General features: G+C 36.7%; 2 protein-coding genes across 8 annotated transcripts; one reads left to right on the forward strand and one right to left on the reverse strand.

The window, feature by feature from the left end:
- Positions 1 to 325: 325 nt before the first annotated feature.
- Positions 326 to 10,672, forward strand: LOC104238450 (auxin response factor 17). Of its 2 annotated transcripts, XR_713877.2 has the most exons (4): positions 326 to 1,458; positions 8,637 to 9,397; positions 9,965 to 10,014; positions 10,370 to 10,672. XR_713877.2 is itself a non-coding variant. In XM_009792804.2 (3 exons), exons 1-2 carry the CDS (start codon positions 418 to 420, stop codon positions 9,351 to 9,353), a joined length of 1,758 nt encoding a protein of 585 aa, XP_009791106.1. In that variant the 5' UTR covers positions 326 to 417; the 3' UTR covers positions 9,354 to 9,397; positions 10,370 to 10,672. The 2 variants fall into 2 exon arrangements, 1 of the variants encoding a protein (XP_009791106.1); XM_009792804.2 differs by lacking the exon at positions 9,965 to 10,014.
- Positions 10,673 to 12,931: 2,259 nt separating this feature from the next.
- On the reverse strand, positions 12,932 to 19,104 carry LOC104238451 (dephospho-CoA kinase). Of its 6 annotated transcripts, none has more exons than XM_070172165.1 (5): positions 19,026 to 19,104; positions 17,689 to 17,904; positions 17,267 to 17,412; positions 14,881 to 15,318; positions 12,932 to 13,215 (listed from the first exon to the last, which is right to left on the reverse strand). In XM_070172165.1, exons 2-4 carry the CDS (start codon positions 17,794 to 17,796, stop codon positions 14,883 to 14,885), a joined length of 690 nt encoding a protein of 229 aa, XP_070028266.1. In that variant the 5' UTR covers positions 17,797 to 17,904; positions 19,026 to 19,104; the 3' UTR covers positions 12,932 to 13,215; positions 14,881 to 14,882. The 6 variants fall into 6 exon arrangements, with proteins under 6 accessions (XP_070028266.1, XP_070028265.1, XP_070028268.1 ...); XM_070172164.1 differs by lacking the exon at positions 12,932 to 13,215 and adding an exon at positions 14,580 to 14,661; XM_070172167.1 differs by lacking the exon at positions 12,932 to 13,215 and adding an exon at positions 14,580 to 14,661 and having other exon boundaries at positions 17,724 to 17,904; positions 19,026 to 19,091.
- Between the last annotated feature and the right edge of the window lie 608 nt (positions 19,105 to 19,712).

The following is a 19,712-nucleotide window of genomic DNA, read 5'->3' on the forward strand; positions in this document are numbered from 1 at the left end:
ATAGCAATAGTACTGTGTACAACACAAAGGGAATTAGTTATTTTTTCAGGCAGGGAGTCAATTAGTAACTTTTAACTTTTCCAAATCTTTTGCATAAACAAATTTATCCTAGATATTCCCAAAGGAGGTGAACCCCACGCAACTCCATCTCGCGTCAATACAACCTCCTCACCCTCACCCCGAAATGCAAGTACAAAATTTACATTTAAATTGTGGTGCCTCGTTTCGTAAATAGTACCAAAAATCAAGGGTAAAATATACTCCTTCTCCTCTTTCCGACCCCTGAACGGCAATCCGACCACTCCACTCTCAATACACCTATATATCTACCAAAACTCTTTCTGAATCTCTCTCTCTCTCTCACACACAGTATACACACACGCACACCACATTTTCTCTGCACTCCGTCGTCCACCAATGCCGCCTTCAACCACCGCCGTCCCCGCCGTAAGTAATGATGTGGACCCTACAGTCTGGAAAGCAATCGCCGGCAACTCTGTCCAAATCCCAACCGTCGGTACCAGGGTTTACTACTTCCCGCAAGGACACGCCGAACACGCCAACTGTGGGTCCCCTATTTTCCTCTCCTCTCTTATCCCTCCGTTTATTCTCTGTCGCGTACTCTCCGTCCGTTTTCTCGCTGATTCCGTTACCGACGAGGCTTATGCTAAAATTTTCCTGCTTCCTATTAACCAGAGTGAGGATAATAACAACGTTGCTGTGAATATGAATGGTGACGAGGAGGATGCAGAAAACGAAGTCGTTTCATTCGTTAAGATTTTAACACCTTCGGATGCCAACAATGGGGGAGGTTTTTCTGTGCCACGGTTCTGCGCTGATTCGATATTCCCTAGGCTCAATTTCGTGGCTGAACCGCCGGTTCAGAATTTGTCTATTCGCGATATTCATGGTTGTATATGGGAGTTTCGGCACATTTATCGTGGCACGCCCCGCCGGCATTTGCTAACTACCGGCTGGAGCAAGTTCGTCAACAGTAAAAAGCTCGTCGCCGGTGATTCCGCGGTTTTCGTACGGAAAATTAACACCGGAGAACTTTACGTCGGAGTCCGACGAGCCACACGAGGAAACGACATTTGCGAGAGGTGGAATTCTACTGTTTTGAGAAGTACTGAACAAACCAGTAGCGGTGGGGAAGTTCGTTGGAGGACTGGGCAAGGGCGTGTGGCGACGGAGGCGATTGTGGAGGCAGCAGAAATGGCAGCACGGGGAATGGCGTTTGAGGTGTCGTGTTATCCTCGGGCAGGCTGGGCAGATTTTGTGGTGAGAGCAGAAGCAGTAGAGGCGTCGTCAACTGTGTTTTGGACCATCGGTACGAGGGTTAAGATGGCTGTGGAGACGGAGGATTCATCTAGAACGGCTTGCTTTCAAGGGACTGTTTCGTCTGTCAATTTGCCTCGAAGTGGCCCATGGCGTGGTTCTCCATGGCGAATGCTTCAGGTAAGTTATGATTCTGTTGCTATCTGTTGATTTATTTCCGATTATGTCTATAAATTATAGTATGAATTGCAGACTAGTTATAATTATTGTCATTTGAGCATGGAACTGTTTATGGTACTGCATTGGTGTCCTTTTCTGATCAAAGCTGTTGTTATCGTATCTGACGTCAAGGGACGTTGTTATCATTTCACACATAGTTGTTGCTTTCTGGGAATGAGCAGTTTATTGTTCAGGTGAGCTTTTAAGCGGGTTATATTAGTTTTGGACATGGGAAAAGTGCATTGGTGTTGCATACGTGGAGGATTTTTAGTACGTCACATGATAATCAGGTTTAGTTTGAGTAAACCAAACTTTTTTTTGTGTTTGAAAATGGTAACAGTCTGTTCATCAGCATTACAGTTCAAGTAAACAGAGTCTTGTTCATCTTACAAGAACTATTTTGAGTAAACCAAACTTAAGGGCTCGTTTTGAGTGTTTTCTCTATCCGTTTGCAATGACTTGATACAAAATTTCTAAAGGAAGAGATTCTAGTCCTTAAGCACTTACGCAATTAAATTTTGTTGAGGATGCAGCAATTAATTGCTACGATTGTGTCTGAATAGTCATGTCATTCAATGCAATTGAAAGTTTATGGAGTTGATAATTTATGCAGCTAGCATAATGGTGAATCTCAATCGGTTATGCTGTTAATGGAGTGTAAACTGCAGAGTCCTTGGGACTTTTAGGTGATCCGTGATAATAAGGCTAACTTTCTTTCAATAATTGTAATCGTCTTTTCAACCTCATTTACAGGAGGAAGTAAAAAAAAATTTCCCGGTTACATTAGTTCTGGTTATTCCTACTTATGCATTTACTTCATCCAATGATTGGTTTGAAAATTTCCTGGTTCGGCCTAGTTTCGTGCTTGGGCTTAATGTTGTTCATTAGAATAAATGAGCTTGTTGTATTTACCATCTCTCTTAGTGAGCACTGGAACTCCATTTTCTTTCCGAAGAAGTGTTCTATGCCTAAAACAAATGACATAAGTCAACTGAATATATGTTTTATCTTTTTTGAGGAAATGAGTTCATATTCTGCTTGAAATATTTACATTTCGCAAAAAAAAAAAAGAAAAAAAGGAAGGTTATATTCGGTAGCTTAAGTGGAATACTCTGGTCCTTTTCTTTTTTGATTGGTAACAGTGTATATTATAGAAGGACAAAGGAAAGCTCAGAGATCAGCTACTTTTTAGTGAGAGGAGCTCATCTTGGAACCTATCAAAATTAAAAAGATAAAAAAGTGCTTACAGAGATCAACTGACGTGTTTTTGGTTTCCGAGTGTAGCTTCATTTATTTGTATTTGATGTTTCTCATTTTATGTAGAATAAACTTCTTTAATGTTACCTCTTCTATCCCTGTATATCTTCTAATTTACCAACTGTTACAACTTGTAATTGTCAGGTATGTTGCTCGCAGAATATTGTTTTGTTCATATAGCCTATATATTAATTGTTCTAAATCAATTAGATCTCCTGCTAAGTGGTTATCAGTTATTAAGTTTTTACTTATATTTTTGAAGCTGAACACTCAAATGGGTGGCATGGCTAACATGGACATCTGTTAGGTATACACACAACGTGTGCAAGGCAATCTATCTGCTGTGATCTGTCCATTCTTCATGCTGTTTATCTTTTGGACATGGAGATGTTTTCCCTATTTAACAGAACCTCTCTAAAGAAGAGTAAGAATGGGAAGAAAAGATATTAGGATTAAAAAGATATAGAAACAAGCGAAGACCATTTCTAGAGAAGAGTAAAAATGGGGTGAAACGATATTAGGATTGCAAAAATATTGAAACAAGTGAAGACGGTAATACCAAATTATTGGAGCAAAAATACGACAGGACTTCAGAGACAGTGAGAGATTCCCTTTTTGTTTCTCAATAAAACTCAGCCAGACCAAATAGATCTGCTCCAGCCAAATGTTCAATCAAATTATAGTAAGTGATAAATTTAGTCTACGGAGTAACAAAAACTAGGAAAGAAGATTGAATCCATTATGGAACCAACAACCCCTTGTCCCCCCAAAGGAAAAGCAAAAAAAGAAAGAAAGAGAAACAAATCACCATTGATTGGCATAACATACTGGGAGTCTGCAAGATTCTACGATTAGCTTTAGAAGGTACAAAGAATATTTGCGGAAGATAGAAGAGATCAAGTTCGCTCCAGCTTTGTCTTGAAGATATTTAACACTAATGGCTGACGTGTTTGAATTGTAGCTCAGAAAGGTAGCAGAAGAAATTCAATCATTATCTAGAGAATGACTTGGGATGGAATTATATTGCAAACAAGATCAAAAAATTTGTCGAGAAGAGTCCACCATAATGAAGCTCCTCCATAAACCCTCCAAGTTTAGGACAGGGAGAAGGCGCTGACCTCCTAATCTAGCTCTAAATAGTTAAAACCAAAAAGCCCTTATGAGGAGGTCCGTGTAGCTAATTGGGAGCAAAGTTGCATGATCCAGAGGGTGAAGCCCAAGCACTTTCTCGAGAAAACTGCACTCATGCTAACCTAAGACTGCTAATAGCAGGATGAATGTGAGAGAAAGAAAATATGCTCTACTCCACCTTGAAGTGTCTTTTCGTTGGGTCTATATTAAAGAAGTGTTTGTTAATGGGGTTAAATAAAGGAAAGTCTTGAGGGTTTGATCTTGCAGAACTCTAAGGTGTCGTGTGGTTTGCAAACATTTTATTTTTTGCATTATAATGTTGGGATTATAATACAGGAAATAATTGCGGGACTATATAATGGATATATACATTTTTTTAGATGTTTGGTTCATTAGATTAAAAGGGGACATGCAAGGTGTAATATAAAACATGAGTTTGGTTTTACTTTAGATGAATTTAGATAATCTGTTATTTCCAATTTTAAATCTCGCTTTCTTAAAGGACTTTGGGAGACTTTGGAGAAGGGTATTTTTATTTGATTGTTTTATATTGTTATCCTTATTTCAACCACATGCCTCGAAAAAATCCCACATTTTATCCCGGAACTTTCCTTGTCCTTCAATTAGACAGCTCATAAAGGTCCTTAGGTTAGAACATAAAAAGCCAATAGGAAATATACATATATCATCCGCGACTGGATTGATTAATAATTCTATTTAGGTAGTCTCGTCAAAGTTCCTTGATGTCATTGTGATTACAATTGGTCATCCGGCGAACTTGTAATCTACTTTTGTGATATGTAATGGACATTGTTTTGGCTGGATAGGAATGAAAACATAAGGAGGATTTTTTCAATCACATAGTTTTGGCCTTTCGCAGTTGTTGAACATTAAAAGATATAATTAACCCATTCCTGCACGGGGGCACGTATATTTTACCTTAATTAGCCCTTGTGCTTCTTCTGGCCATTCCTGAACCCAGTTTTGTTGACATTATCCACCTCGGTGTTAGTGTTCTCTCTTTGGAACACTCTCTAATAGTGTAAGTGGTCATACAACTGTAATACTCAATGTGAGTCGGCGTCAAATCTCACATGGAGCAATACTAGTACTAGGGAGAATCGGATTGGTAGTGGAGTTATCAACTTTATGCTAAATAAAAAATTGGAGTTACTACCTAAGGTAAACGTAAATTATCTAGGATAGTAACTAAAATGATCAGCGACGTTCACAAGATTTGGGAGAGCAAGGGATTTAGAATTTAGGATTGCAAGCTCACATTAAGTGTAATTCAATTTATTACCTAATCTCTCACCAATTATGCTTGAGTCAATCTCATCAGCCTTGAATTCTCTATAATTAGATTAGATTTTTAATTACCCATTAATATCTCCGATAATTAACGGGTTTATCCTAGTTAACTCTCCCGAGTTCAACCAAGAAGCATTAAGTTCATCCAATTATGGCTACATAGTGAAAGGTCTTCTCCGTTGTGTCAATCAAAGTAGTTTAGATTATATTAATCCTTTGAGTAATTATAGCCTTGTTGATTAATCTAGACCCAATTTTAAATTTTTTTCTTCCGATTTCAAACCAAAGTAAATGAGGTTTCAAGAATTTATTCGCTCAAAGAATCCATACAATGCAAGATTAATCAAATAACTATTAACCCAAACACACTAGGTAAGAATTAAATTAAAATGTAAAATAAACAAGAAGTTTGTTTACTACACTAGTTGTGGAGTTAATATAACAATCCATCTTCCAATCCATACACATCTTCCAAATATGAGAATAACAACTATGATACGAAAGATAAAGAGAAAGAAAGATTAGAAAAAGTCTAAGCATTGCGCCATATTCAATCCAAGGGGCAGGATGATAAGAAAACAGATCTTGCGCCTAACTTAACCCCAAAAGTTAGCTCATTATGTGAGGATTGCTCAAAGATCATATAAGAAGACTAATTGTCACATCCACCACTGATGTGAGATACTAACCCCTCTCACATCCAGACTTGGAAACTGGAGCTTGGACAACACAATATGAGGTCCAATATCGGGTAAACCAAGTATAGAGATGGGGTTGGCTCTGATACCATGATAAGAAAAGGATCTTGGGCCCAATTCAACCCCAAATGCTAGCTCATGAGGGAGGATTGCCCAAAGATCATATAAGAAGACAAATTACCACATCCACCACCGATGTAAGATACTAACACAACACACTTGAATTTTGCTCCCAAGCTCTGAGTCCCAGCTATATCCAAAGATAGCTTTCCCCTAAGATGAGTATTTATATGATTGTTAATGACCTACAAAATTCCACCAAAAGTACCCCTCCGTCCACTTTAGTGCTGCAATCTCGGGCCATAGGCTGTGATTGCAGCAATAGGCATATTCCCGATTTAGACCAAGTCTCTTTGTGCTGCGATCACGGTTAAACGCCTGTGATCAGCTATGCTTCTTTTTCCAAATTTGACCATTTCCCTATATGCCGTGATCCGACGCATGCCCTGTGATCACAGCAACACTCGGATTCTTCCGGTTTCTTCTTTTGGCTTGTTATTTCTTGTTCCATTCGAAACTTTCGCCGGATCACATAAAATCTGAAAATGCACACAATCTTTGATTAATGCTCTAAATTCTTCAACTGAAACACCAAATCTTAAGTAAATGATACTTATAAGTTGGTTTTGCACCACTGACTTTTGTCCTGTTTTGTTAATAATTTCTGTATTTGCTTCATCAAGATAATTTCTGTATCTGTTCCCCACTTGGTCGGTTGACAGCGCTGCTCTAATGCACTTTCCCTGTCATCAAACTTTTGGGGATAAAGTGCGCTGTTCGTTCTCTAACTGTTTATACCTCATACTCATGCTTCACCCACCAAACTGCTTCCTGAGGCTTTTTACTCCTCCAAGCTCCCTATCCATTTGGTTTGCTATCAATTGACAAAATATTCTTTTGTTGGTTTTCTATCACATGATATTCATTTTTTTTGCCTTCCTCTTTGCTTACATGAATCCTCACCCGACCTTCTCTATTTTTCTTCTCTCTTTATGTGCTTCCTGCCACTATGATGTCTCACTTTTTGAAAGGTTTATAGCTGCCACAGTTTTTCACGTCTCTTTCCCACTACCCAGTCCTCACCAGCAGTTCATCTTGCGCGAGTCTTTTTCTTCCCAATTAATTTTACAACAAAGTATTAAGGGCAATACTTTTAAAACCTGGAGGACCTAATTGTGTTTCTGGTGGATCTCATAACTTAGAAAGGTAGAGGAAAATGTGAGAGAATGCTAACAATCTAATATCTATGAATTCTGATGACGAAGAACTGTAAATCTGAGGGAAATGATTCATTTTTATGCATGCGGAATAAGTATATGATATTAAATAAGAGAATTTCAGCTAATTGCAACTAGATTGGTAGCTGGAGAGAAAATCTCAACTACTAATATCTTTGCTTACCATACTGATTTTAACATCTTATTAATGCAAAGGACATTGAGCATAGAAGTATTATATCTATGGAAGGTCCATATCTGTTATGGAAAGGCAAAAGAATTATAATTAATATCTTGGAGGAAAAATAAAGGAATGATGATAATACATTGATAATTGATTTGTCATTGATGGAACAATGATGAGGGGTATGCTTATTGAGCAGTAACCTCTTATGATACTACATGCTTGCCATGTCTTTTCAGCACTATGATTGTACTTCTACAATTATTTGCCTTTTCTTTTCTTACTTGGTCGCGAGCCAATGTTAAACTGATATTCAGGATTATTTTTTCTTCAGATTTTGCCCTTTGAACTGTAAATTTTATTGAGTCTTGCTAAACCAATATGAGTGTCCTCGCAATCTATAGAAAGAGAGAAGTTAGGAGTTAGGACAATGTTCAGTCCGTATTCAAGGCTACGAATTACCATAAAGTTCAAATGGGAGCTTGGTAGTGGTTGAGGGAATGAAGATGCCAAAGGAGAGGAGGAGAAGAAGAGAATAAAGAAAAAGTTGGGAGTTGGGTAACAACAAGAATAGAAAGATGAGAAAGAAAGGAAAAAGAAACTCTTGCTATTAGCATTTAGAGTAAAAGTCAGCAGATGGTGTGGGTTCTGTTTTCACATTAGGTGGTGCTTACATCTCTCACTTATTAGTGCGTCACAATTGTTTTTAATAAGTTCTGAGTTGTCTTAAGGGTAAGTAGTGCATGTACTAGGCTCTTTAATTGCACAATTAATAGAGCCTGTTATGCTGTCTCAATATCTTTCAAGCTAATCTTTGCATTTTATCTCTACATTTATTGAGGTTCTTTTTGCTCTAATCAGCCCCCAGTCTATGGATCTCATATTTAGAAGTGCGTACCAAATTTGCAGTGCGTCCTTTTATGGATTTCCCTAATAATTAAGAACTAGGATAACTATCTTTTTAATATGGTAAATCTACACCCCCACCCTCCCCCATCCCCGTTCTGCCTAGAAATCAACTGTGGCCATTTCCCACTTTAATCTCTTGCTTGGCTTGAACTCCCAACCTCTTGGTTGGAAGTGCTGTTGGCATTGGAGCAACCTCACCAGTCATTGTGAACTGGTATGACTCAACTACTATAAGTTGCCAAGTCCAGAAGCATTGCCCATTTGGTTTCTCTCTTTATGTAATTAATAGAGCTATTATTTTCTCCTTGGCTATGGTTTGCTTCCAAGCCGCATTTTCAGGTCAATCTGATATTATTATGATTTCCATTGCAGATCACTTGGGATGAACCAGAAGTTCTTCAGTATGCTAAGAGGGTGAATCCTTGGCAAGTTGAGTGTATTCTTCCAACCCCGCAGCTTCATTCCGGATTTCCTCCATCAAAGAAGATAAAACTGCCAAATGGGTTATTACCTGATGGAGAGGAAAAATTCTTCTTCCCTATGACAGGGCTGAGTAATCCTTTGATTGGACTTTGTAGCCCATCATTGGGCAATTATACATCTTTTCCTGCGGGCATGCAGGGAGCCAGGCAAAATCAAATTTGTGTATCAAGTTTATCCAATGTTAAAAGCAATAACAACCTTGGGTTGGGCACTGACAATAGCTTAGATGAAGAATTCAAGCCAAAGCTTGAGAGTGTATCCACCAAGCTGAACATTGGCAGTTCATATTCAGACAACTTCTCTCCGGATAGTCAGAGCAGTGTACATTTTTGGGACAATGAGCTGGTTACAAAACCGGGTTCCAGCTCCTTGACAAAAGTTCGTGTCAATTCTTTCCAGCTATTTGGTAAGGTCATCCATGTTGAACCTGTTGAAGGAGGTTTTGATGGTTTTGGTTGCTCTGAAAATGATAGCATTGAAGTGTTTAAAGAGATAGATGGTGCAGTCAAGTCTAACATTTCTCTGAGTAAACCTTATATCGAGCTGTTTGACAGTCTTGATGTCCAACACCAAAGAGCCTCAGCTGTCGAAGCATGTTCCTTATGAGATAGCTATGATCCGTAATTACCATCAATCAGAAAGCTGTACAGGTAAAGTACTACTTGACTGGACTATGCCTTGACAGAACAGAAAGAGCTACTAGAACTTGCAGATTGATATCTTTACACTTTCTACTATATATCAGATATTCATTTCTGGTTCATTTTATTTATATCTGAAGATATGAGATTTTCGAGTACTAATATTAAGAGTGATCCTTCAAAATTTCTTTTCTAGCCTGCCTGATAGCAGGTGGAAATGGATCACCAGTTGCTACAATTACCTATTATTCTTGTGTTAAGAAATTAAGGGAACTCCCATTTTTCACTTTTGGATGGTGGGCATGATTAGAAGTTTGGGATATTAAGGTTATTGCTAAGAGGGTTTTAAGAAACTCATGAAATTGAGATAATGTTATGTTATAATGGTAATTTCTGGTTCTTTTTATTTTAAATCTGAAGAAGTGAGATTTTCAAGTACTAATCTTAATGTTTAAATTGCTCTTAACTGAGACGACCTGGTAGGCCAGTGGAAACGGATCACTGTTTGCTACACTTACTATCATTCTTGTCTTGATGATTAGAACTAAAGAGAATTTCCATCTTTTGCTCTTGAAGGGTTGGCATAATCAGCAGTTTGGGATATTCTGGTTAGTGCTCAGAGGAGTGTAAGTAACTTCATGAAATTAAGATTTTGGAGTTTGAAATTCTCTCGTGTTGTAGCTTGGTTTGTGTCCTGGTGCAGCAAAAAAGTTACTTATATTCATTTTCTGCTGTGTGTCATGAACTAGTAGGTTTTGAATTTGTCGTGATTTCACGTTAGGCAACACTTTCAGTAGTTGTAATTGCTATCTTACTAACGATTTAACAAACAATTGGATATTTTGGAGTTGGGACGTGTCTGTCTTCCCTTAGTTGAAGTTTTCGATTACAGTTTGATTATGGACTTAATTTCAGCTTGGTGATTCTTCATAACGTTGTGCTTGCAGTAGCCTTTCTTTAATCTCTTGTAATTCTTTGCAGGTATCCAAGGAAGGAGCGGATTCCAGCAGTGGTTCCATTGTGGATTTTTGCTTTCCCGTGGAGATTCAGAACTAGTGCAGGCTTTAGTCTAAAATGTTAGAGATGTCAAGTAAATATGTGTTTGCTTGATAATGATGCCAGTACATGAGATTGTATTCTATATGTTCCTGTTAATACGTAAATAACCTAATGTCCAGTTAGCCTTTTAGATGCAAAGTTAGAATTTGCTATGGATGGTAGATGCTTTTTGATGGAGTTTTAACAAATTTCGCATGCTATCTACGTTAACCAATATTTCGTTTCCAGGTTTGAATACGTTTTACCATTTCCAAATTTCACTAGTGATACATGCCTTTTTTACTTTCAAAATGCACTTATAAATCCCCTTGGAACTTAATTACCAAAAAAAGTTCCCCTTGGAACTTTCAAATTGTCTACTCAAAAGGAAACACTTGTCACAGCTGCTTCCACTCTGAATATAAATTTCTCCCTCGGCGTTATTTATTATTATAAGTTGGCTAAATTAGTTTCTAAATTTATCCCTTGAAATAAAGGGTTGTGTTTACCTTTTTGCATCTCTCTTTCTCTACTGATTTGTTTTATTACTTATTGAATATGTCCAGAATATTGTTCTGAGGAGTGAGGACCACAGCTTCTATGTGATACACGCCAGTTAATTATAACAAAATGTATTATGCATTTTAGGATGTTATTGTCACTTAAACCAAGTCCCTCCTGTAGTCCGACTTAAAATAAATATAAGTTACAGGGAATATAGTCCTAATCATAATGCACCCACTATAATTCAGTAGTATCAAAATCTCCTACAACCAATGGATCGGATCAGTATACCTCATGAGTCGTGAACCTCAGACCTAAACTTTGGTTGTGTTTGGTACCTTTTCCATGGAAATTATTTTTCTAGAAAATGTTTTCATAAAAAATGAGTGGTTTTATTAGTTATTTCTCCTTGTTTGGTTGGTGAGTGGAAAACATTTTCCGCAAAATATTTTTTTATGCTACTCTCCTTGCCCCCTCCCCCTTCTCCCATCTCCCAAGTCTCTAAACATTCATAAAAAATCCAAAGGAACTACTAATGTGCTGCTTTATTTTTTTTACGCAAAAATAATATTGAAATTTGTATTCCATAACTAAAAAGAAATACTCCTTTTTTGGTCGAAAAAAAAGTACTCTTTCTAAGACATGAAAATAAAGTACCCAATTTATTAAAATAAAAAAATATATTTTTTCTACATCATGAAAAGAAAATACTCACTTTGTTGAAATAATTTTTTTTTATATCATGAAAAGAAAGTATTTTTTTTTTACATGAAAAAAATACTTTTTCTAAATGAAAAGAAAGTATTTTTTTGTTTAAATGAAAAAAAATACTTTTTTATATCATGAAAAAAAAATATTCATTTGTTGAAATGAAAAAAAAACTATCTATATCATGAAAGAAAGTACTATTAATAATATTTTTATTTAGGGCAGGGATGGGGTGGGTGGGGTGTGGGGATGAGGAAGGTTGAGAAGGAGTTTTGGAAAATGTTTTCCTTTTCTTGACAGTAGGGGTGTTCAAACCGAACCGGAAAACCGTACCAAATCGAAAAACCAAATCAAGCCGATTAAAAAACCCGACTAGATTTGGTTTGACTTGGTTTGGTATTGAATAAAAAAACCCGAACCAAACCGACATATAAATATATAAATTTTGTTTATATGTTTAAGAGTTTATAGTGATTTTTCTTTAGAAAATGTAGAAATATTTGGGATCCTCTCATGTATTAACCCTGAAAGCATAAATTAACGAAAAATTATTGTTAGATGACTAAGAAAATAACTATCATGTGTTACTAAAAAAATTCTCCTATTAGAATATTTTAATAGATCATATGTTTGTCAATTTTTTCCATATTTACTAAACATATTCACTTATCAAAGCTTTATCTATAATTTTAACAAAGTAAGATTGAAGTAATATTCATGTAATAAAAAAACCCGAAAACCCGAAAACCCCGACAAAATCGAACCAATCCAAACCGATATAGTTGGTTTTGGTAAAAACCGAACCAACCCGGTCCATGTACATCCCTACTTGACAGGGAAAATACTTTTCCTCTAATTGGAGGAAAATGAGTTTACGAGGAAAACATTTATTTTTTCCTTGACTTCCATAGTCAAAATAAATAAATATAAAATGTGTACTAATTCCCACTCAGGCAGAGATAAACTGCATTTGTGAAGGCAGAGACATAGTCTTAGCTGTCCTAAGCTTTTCCATAAAAGGCAATAGCACCAAATTAAAGTTGCATTAGCCTTGACAAATGATATGGTATCTTATCTGATGGAGTCGGAATTCTCTTTTCCTGATTCATCCAAATTTTGGAAAGATTAATGGTAATGCCCAAATTTTTGTCTAAGCTACCTAAAATTTTACTAGTATATAATGCCCAAATGATGACAAGGTAAAAGTGAACCTTGTGGGCTGTCTGTCCTCTAGACCTTGTTGATTAAATCAATGATGATTTTGTTGGTAGCCCGGCTTGTCCATGTTCTTATGTATAGTAGTAGAGTTCAATTAATAAACTGATGTGCAAAGGCCTGAGCTTGTCTAGAAATGAATATATTGCGTACATCGATCGGCTATGATCATTTCTAGAATTTACCAAATCTAAAACTCATTTGGTTCTTAATGAACTAGATCATATCATGCTATCTAACTGTCACCATCATGCAGGATATTTGAAACTATACATTGCAGGATCGCTGCTATTAGGCCTCCATCTTGATATTCAGTATGTCATTCATAGGAGATGCAGAGCATTACAATCGAATGTTCAGCCCTAAAAAAAGCATCACAAACAGCTATGCTTTAGCAATCAGAGATATCTGCCAAAATTTGTCAGACTAGCTCAGCCGCGGTTGAAACAGGGCATCGTAAAAAAACGAAAAAAAACAATAACCTCTAGGATAGGTATCATTAAGACCAGAATAGGAAGCAGGGACAACAGGAATGACATGAATATCGCAGAATTGACAAAATAAAACTCATTCCATTCTAACTGTGCTTTTACTGCAGTAATTTTGAGATCAATCAAATTACCATTAACACAGAAAGATTAGTTCCTAGCTTCCCAAATTAGTCACAACTTAAAGGTAGACAACTCAAGAAGTTATTCTAAGTTCCGCCTTTTTTTTTCCGGCAGGGCACGCGATTATCAGATTTACGACCACATTCCATTATATTTGGAACATAAGAGTACTATACGAATTACGATGGAGGTTAGGCCACCTCTTAGAAGAATTAATGTCTCAGAAGATGAACAGAAAATACAGATCAAATAACACGTCAATGGTTTCATTTTCTTGATGAGACATTACTACTACTACTACTACTACCATCATTCAGTCGCCGAACCTCTAACTGACAAGTCCCCCCACCCCCACTCCTTATACTTCTTCAAATCCAAGAGCTATTCCACGTAGGTGTAGCTCGCATAATGAAGGAACTAGGTAAAAACCTAGACTTAAAACTATGGACACTACGCCCCTCATTTGTTCTTGAAGATTTGCAAACTACAGATCTCACACAAAGAATCAGGAATTTTGCAATACGAAATGGTACAAACTAGTATAGCAGCCAGCAATAATGCAAGCAAGATTTCCTTAACCCCCAGCAGCATTTTTCTTCCCAACCTTTTTAGTTCAATAGAAGTCAGTCATTGGTATAAGCCAATAAACTCTGTTGGACTCTAAACCAAAGTAATTTCTAAAATTAGCTTTAGGGCATTCAGGAAAATTCCACGATTGAGCAATTAGGGGAATCTTTAGTTCTCCAAGATGTTTTTACTGAAAAACACATCAGGCTTTAACAAATTAACCAGAATAACATTAATAAGCAAGCAAAACCTGGGAGACATTACATGCCTCTAGCTAAAATTGAGGAGTCACTGAGAAACAGGAAGCAAGACAACATTGGAACAGCAAATTTTGATGCTATCATAAACCAAGCATCAACTGGGGTCTTCTTTATTTTGTACAGCACATGACTATATCCTATTGGGAAAATGATTTTTATTGGGCGTACTGATGGAAGGAGAACTGGTTTTCAACAGAAAAAAAAAATTTGATCAAGCTAGTGTCACGTTGCCAGATTCAGTAAATTTGACTTCTCAGAATGCAACATCTTGTTAAAAGAACATGAACATGTGCCAACCGTATCTGGGGGTTTATTTCAATAAGCATCAGATCCAGGTGCTCCAAAGAAATTCCAAAATGTATCATAATCCCTGCTTTTAATGAAACAGTCCAACTGTAAAATCAAATTATCGTACTTCACTTTAACATCTTGAACTAGCATCTAATAAAGCACAAACACTCATGTTGGAAGTACATACAGTTTTTTTAAAAATAAACAGTACATACACAGTAGTACTCGATTAAGGACCAACTCTTCTGTCATCCAGAGATGCATGCATAGTGTTGGATCAAATTATGTGAGATATTACCTTCATGAACTTTTCTGGCAAATAGCAACACCGACAAAAATAGAGAACAACGCCAAAAAAGCTCCCTTTCTTGAGAGCATCAACTCGGTCCAGGTCAAGGGCTTTGTAATCTGAATTAACACTTTCTGGAATTCTTCATGCAAAGCCGCAAGTGTGCCAGTGTTATCAATCACAATATCTGCCTTTGATCTCTTAAGATCCAGTGGCATCTGTGCATTTATCCTGCTCTTGGCTTCCTCCTCCGTCGAACCATCTCTCGTCATGAGCCGCTGCAGCTGCGTCTCAGGATCAACCCAAACGACAACAATGGGTTTAGTCCACTTATCCATCTTGGCCTCAAACAAAAGAGGAACATCAAGAACAATAATGGAGCAACCCTTCATCCATAGCTTCAAAACTTCCATTAAAATACCACGTGAGATAAATGGTGCTAGCAACCTGTGCAAACACAATTCCGAGTTCAAAACCTTATATTGGAACAAAAATCTTTTATGTCATATTGCACCAATTCAACTCTTGGGCAATCTGAAAAATTAGGCAAAAATATTATTTAGACAAAAAAAAAAAAAGAAATAAATTAGTAGCTTAACATATTTTGTCATTGAAGTACATTTTGCTGCTCCTTATCTTGTATCTCAAGAAGCCAAGATCTTTTTGAGTGTCAACTTCAGCAGAATTGAAAACTATTGCTACATTGCCATTGGATTGACCTCGCAAGCTATAGTGTACTCAACAAAGGCAAAATTGGTGCTGACATTGTAAAATTCCGAAAACGGCACAATGAGAAGGTAGGCCTCCTTTGCTACTAGCCATGTAAAGCATTCTACTTTATAGGTAGCTTTATTTCTCCAGATTTTCTTCCAAGGTCACAATTAGAAGGATGAAGGGGGTTTGGTCAAAGTGCTGCAGCTAAACTTTACGGAGAAGAGACAAGTGGATTTTCCCTTCCAAAGCAGGGTGTCTGCCTGCCTGGTTGAAAGGCGATACAACTGTTGAGGAGCTCTAGAAGAGGGAGCACCCTCCAAGTCCACACCTAATAGTTATTTCCAGCCCTGGTAAGATTTAATGTCTGCAATCACTGCCTTGGAACTGGAGGAGATGTTAAAGAGTTGAGGGAATTGCTTTTGGGAGAATAACCTAGCCTTATGTATTTCCAGAAGCTTATCTTACTCCATCCCCAACTTGAAAGCTAGCAAGAGGGTGAAACTTGTTCCATAGAGCTGATGTGCTTCCAAACTCCATGACCATGGTGAGAAGAGGGTTTTTTTGGTAGTGTCATATTTGGTCTTAATGGCATTTCTGCAGAGCGCTTTCTCTTCAAGATTGAGTGCAGATAATAAATTATCCTTTCTTACAGCAAATGTAGTTCTGTTAGCACAACTTAAAGTGAATCTCGTCTAACAAGAAAGCAGCAATCTTGCAATTATCTTCACATGCCTTTATGAATGGAGATAGCTTCAAGCACGAGGGATTTATTGGCCTTCATTTTTCAAAGAGCTACTAAATCGGCCAATCCAAAAAAGAGGATTACTTTTTACTGACCAAAGTCGAATAAATGTCATTGATAACAGCTGTTAGAAACATTTAGTTTAATATTCTGAAAGACAAAAGTTTGATAATTTAGTGTTTACTTGTAGTTTCTATTTCTCCAAGTTCATCCTTAATGTCACTCCCAAAATTGGTTGATGAGGAATCTCAAGATACAGAAAAAAATGTCTCGTTAGTGCGGAAAGAGAAACCAAGTTCTCAAGGAAACTCCAAATTCATCACAGCATAGCAAACCAGAATCAGCTATAGGAAGAAGTTTTTCAGATGCATAGTCTTTCTTTGTAAGTTTTGATTGTTTTAAAGGAATGGCCCTGAATCCTTTTTTATTAATGTTACTGGTGTTATCAAAGGCGAAAAGCGCAAAAAAGCTCTAAGGTCCTTTGGGGCTTTAAGCGCAAAGCGCAAATAAAGCGTGGGCTTTAATGAAAAAAGGCGCAACTGGAAAAAAAGTAAAAATATGCATATATAGTCCAAGACTAATAATATAAGCATGAATAACAAATATATGGACAATGAAATTGAAAAAAAATTACGATAAAGTGAGATATCAAATGTTTAATGTTGCATTTTCAGGATTACACTCATTGGCAAGGAAAAGTATGCCTTAGAGCCTTGATGCGACACTAAAGCACCCACAAAGCGAGGCGAAGCGCTCAACATGTTTTGAGCCTCGCTTCAGGCTTAAGTGCGCCTTTGACAACACTGTGTTACTCTAATGAAAATAAGAAAAATAGGGGGAAGTACTACTTTCCACTTCTTTTGGATTGACTATGGTATCCAATTGAAATACTGAATACAAAACTAATCATACGTGGATCATTTTCATAACAAACTTTACCTATTAAGAAGCTGACGCTTTCCTGGATCAGAGAATACTATTTGACCTAACTTTGCACGATCAACTTCTCCATTGTCCAGTAAGATGTCCTCACCAAATGCAGACACAACTTTTTTCCAACCACCAGTTCCTTTCTTCAAAAGGTTCTACATAATTTAATATTTTCAGTAAAGAGCTTTATCCAAAAATTTACACAAATTTTAGTGGTATGCCGAAATTCAACAGTTAACAATAACAAACCCAGTGTAATCCTTCAAGTGGGGCCTGGGGAGGATGACGTGTACGCAGACCTTACCCCTAGTTGTGAAGGTAGAGCCCAAATTCAACAGTTAATTAAACGTAATATTTTGAGACTATTTATACTTGATGTACTAAATAAACCCAGTAAAAGAACAGATAAATCAAGAGGAAAAAGTAGTTACACGAGCTACAATATCAGCATCGACAACAGGAATACCATGAGCTTTGAAAAGATTGGAGACAGTGCTCTTCCCTGAAGCAATTCCTCCAGTCAATCCGACTATCCTCATTCTTACTTCGAGAACAAATCAAGAAATGAAGAACAACTCTGATGCTGATCTCAGTTACTTCCTCTGCTGCTCACGATTCCATTGACCACCTAGCTTCTTGATTTCAAACTGGAATTTGACAAAAGTTGCCGCCAAGAACATTAAGTACATAATTTCTACTGCATACTAAAGTTTTCAAGCATTGTAAACACCACATGTCCCATCAGCAAAGGTAAAAACATTTTCAAGATTAAAAAAATGGACCTGTAATCCAAATTGGTGGAAAGCACACAAACATAAAGAAAGATTTCAATCATCTAATTAGCTAATATTCTTAGAGAAGTAATATTGTACCACTTAATCAATTAAATCATACATGCAAGCTCACTGCATCAGTGGAGAAATTTTGTTAGTTTACATATGAAATAAGCTAAGAAACTCAAAAACATAAAAGTGATTAAGTGAACAGAAATACAAGTAAACTCCTAGATGGTTTTCACTTTTCAAGAAAAACATATTCTCCTTTGATAAATATTTTTCAAGAAAAAACATATTCAATGGCAACTGTTGGATGATTTTCAAAAGAACATGATCAAAGAAAGCATATTCAACAAAAAAATAATCAAGCTAAACTTAAAAAGACGCTAAGGTGCCAGTGGCAAAAGGTGGAACTTTCCTCCTTGGTGGCAAGGGGTTGAACCCTATTGGCAACACATTTCGAAAAAAAAAATCAAGCTAAACCTTTACATCATTACAGTTTTCTAAGAGAAAGAAGCTGAAAATTTGAGAGAGCATACATTTTGCACCTCAACCTTCTGCTAATTAATACTCCTAGCTTATTAGAAGTTCTCTCTTAAAACCACTATTATATCATAATTAAGAAGAAAAAACAAATTTAAATGAGTAAATCAGAACTTGTTCCAGAATAGGTGGGGAAATGTCACAGTTTTCAAATGTTTGATACAGAATAAAATGCTTAATCTTTATGAATAAACAGGATGATAAAATTGGTAGAGATTGACAAAAGAAAGCAGTCCAAAGGTTTAGGATCAAATTTGTTAATTAGGAACCCTAGTTTATCCACCCAAAGATTCACATGGGGATCAGTCAACACTTTTGTTTAAAGTATTGAACTAATTCGTACTGTAAAAACCATAAACACAATGAAATCTCCTAAACACTATAAGCAAATATTTGTTAAAAGGCTGACTAAAACAGAAGAAGCTGGAAATGACCAAACGAATTCATACCTTCACTACCTGTAGTACATGATTATTGGCAGGCGCCTCTGCCAAATTATAGAACAGCTCTGTGCCGGGAGATTTTCACAGATGCTGCTGTTTATATATATATATATATACTAGATGACGCAAGCCCGTGCATAGCACGGTCCCGACAGCACATTACGAGAGTCCAAAATGCTTTTGCTGTTTTTTTTTTTTTTTTTTTTTTTTGGACAAAAATTACTTTTATACTGCTTAAAAAAAGTTACATAAATGAGTAAAATGCAGTACTATACTGCGAACTACGTTAACGGAAATTAGTCCGTTAAAGTAAAACGCAGTATGGTACTGCGTTTTACTTTAATTTTTTTTTTTTGTAATTCGCAGTACCATACTGCATTTTACTTTATTTTATTTTTTTTGTAATTCGCAGTATAATACTGCGTTTTATAAGGTTGTTCGCAGGGTTATACTACGTTTTACTCTGCTTTTGGCCCACCAATAATGAACTGACATAACAATAATTCAATACATAAAACGTAGTATTGTACTGCGTTTTACATTCGGACTTGCCTTATTTAAAGGCGTTTCAATTTTATGAAAATTCATTCAATCTTCAAACTTACGTTCATACTTCTCTCTTCTTCTTATCAATCATTTTTTTACAATGTCTGAAGTGGCAAAAATAAGGGTTTCACTATATTGGGGGGGGGG

Source organism: Nicotiana sylvestris, chromosome 4 (assembly GCF_000393655.2).
Source record: "Nicotiana sylvestris chromosome 4, ASM39365v2, whole genome shotgun sequence".
Lineage (NCBI taxonomy): Eukaryota > Viridiplantae > Streptophyta > Magnoliopsida > Solanales > Solanaceae > Nicotiana > Nicotiana sylvestris.

Bases quoted from the DNA above. Each gene is read 5' to 3' on its own strand.
- LOC104238450 (XM_009792804.2), top strand. From the start codon at position 418: ATGCCGCCTTCAACCACCGCCGTCCCCGCCGTAAGTAATGATGTGGAC. The intron at 1,459-8,636 runs GTAAGTTATGAT...TTTCCATTGCAG, and splicing joins CTCCATGGCGAATGCTTCAG to ATCACTTGGGATGAACCAGA.
- LOC104238451 (XM_070172165.1), bottom strand. From the start codon at position 17,796: ATGAGGATAGTCGGATTGACTGGAGGAATTGCTTCAGGGAAGAGCACT. The intron at 17,413-17,688 runs GTAACTACTTTT...TAAATTATGTAG, and splicing joins ATGCTGATATTGTAGCTCGT to AACCTTTTGAAGAAAGGAAC. The intron at 15,319-17,266 runs GTAAAGTTTGTT...GTGTTTGCACAG, and splicing joins AAGCGTCAGCTTCTTAATAG to GTTGCTAGCACCATTTATCT.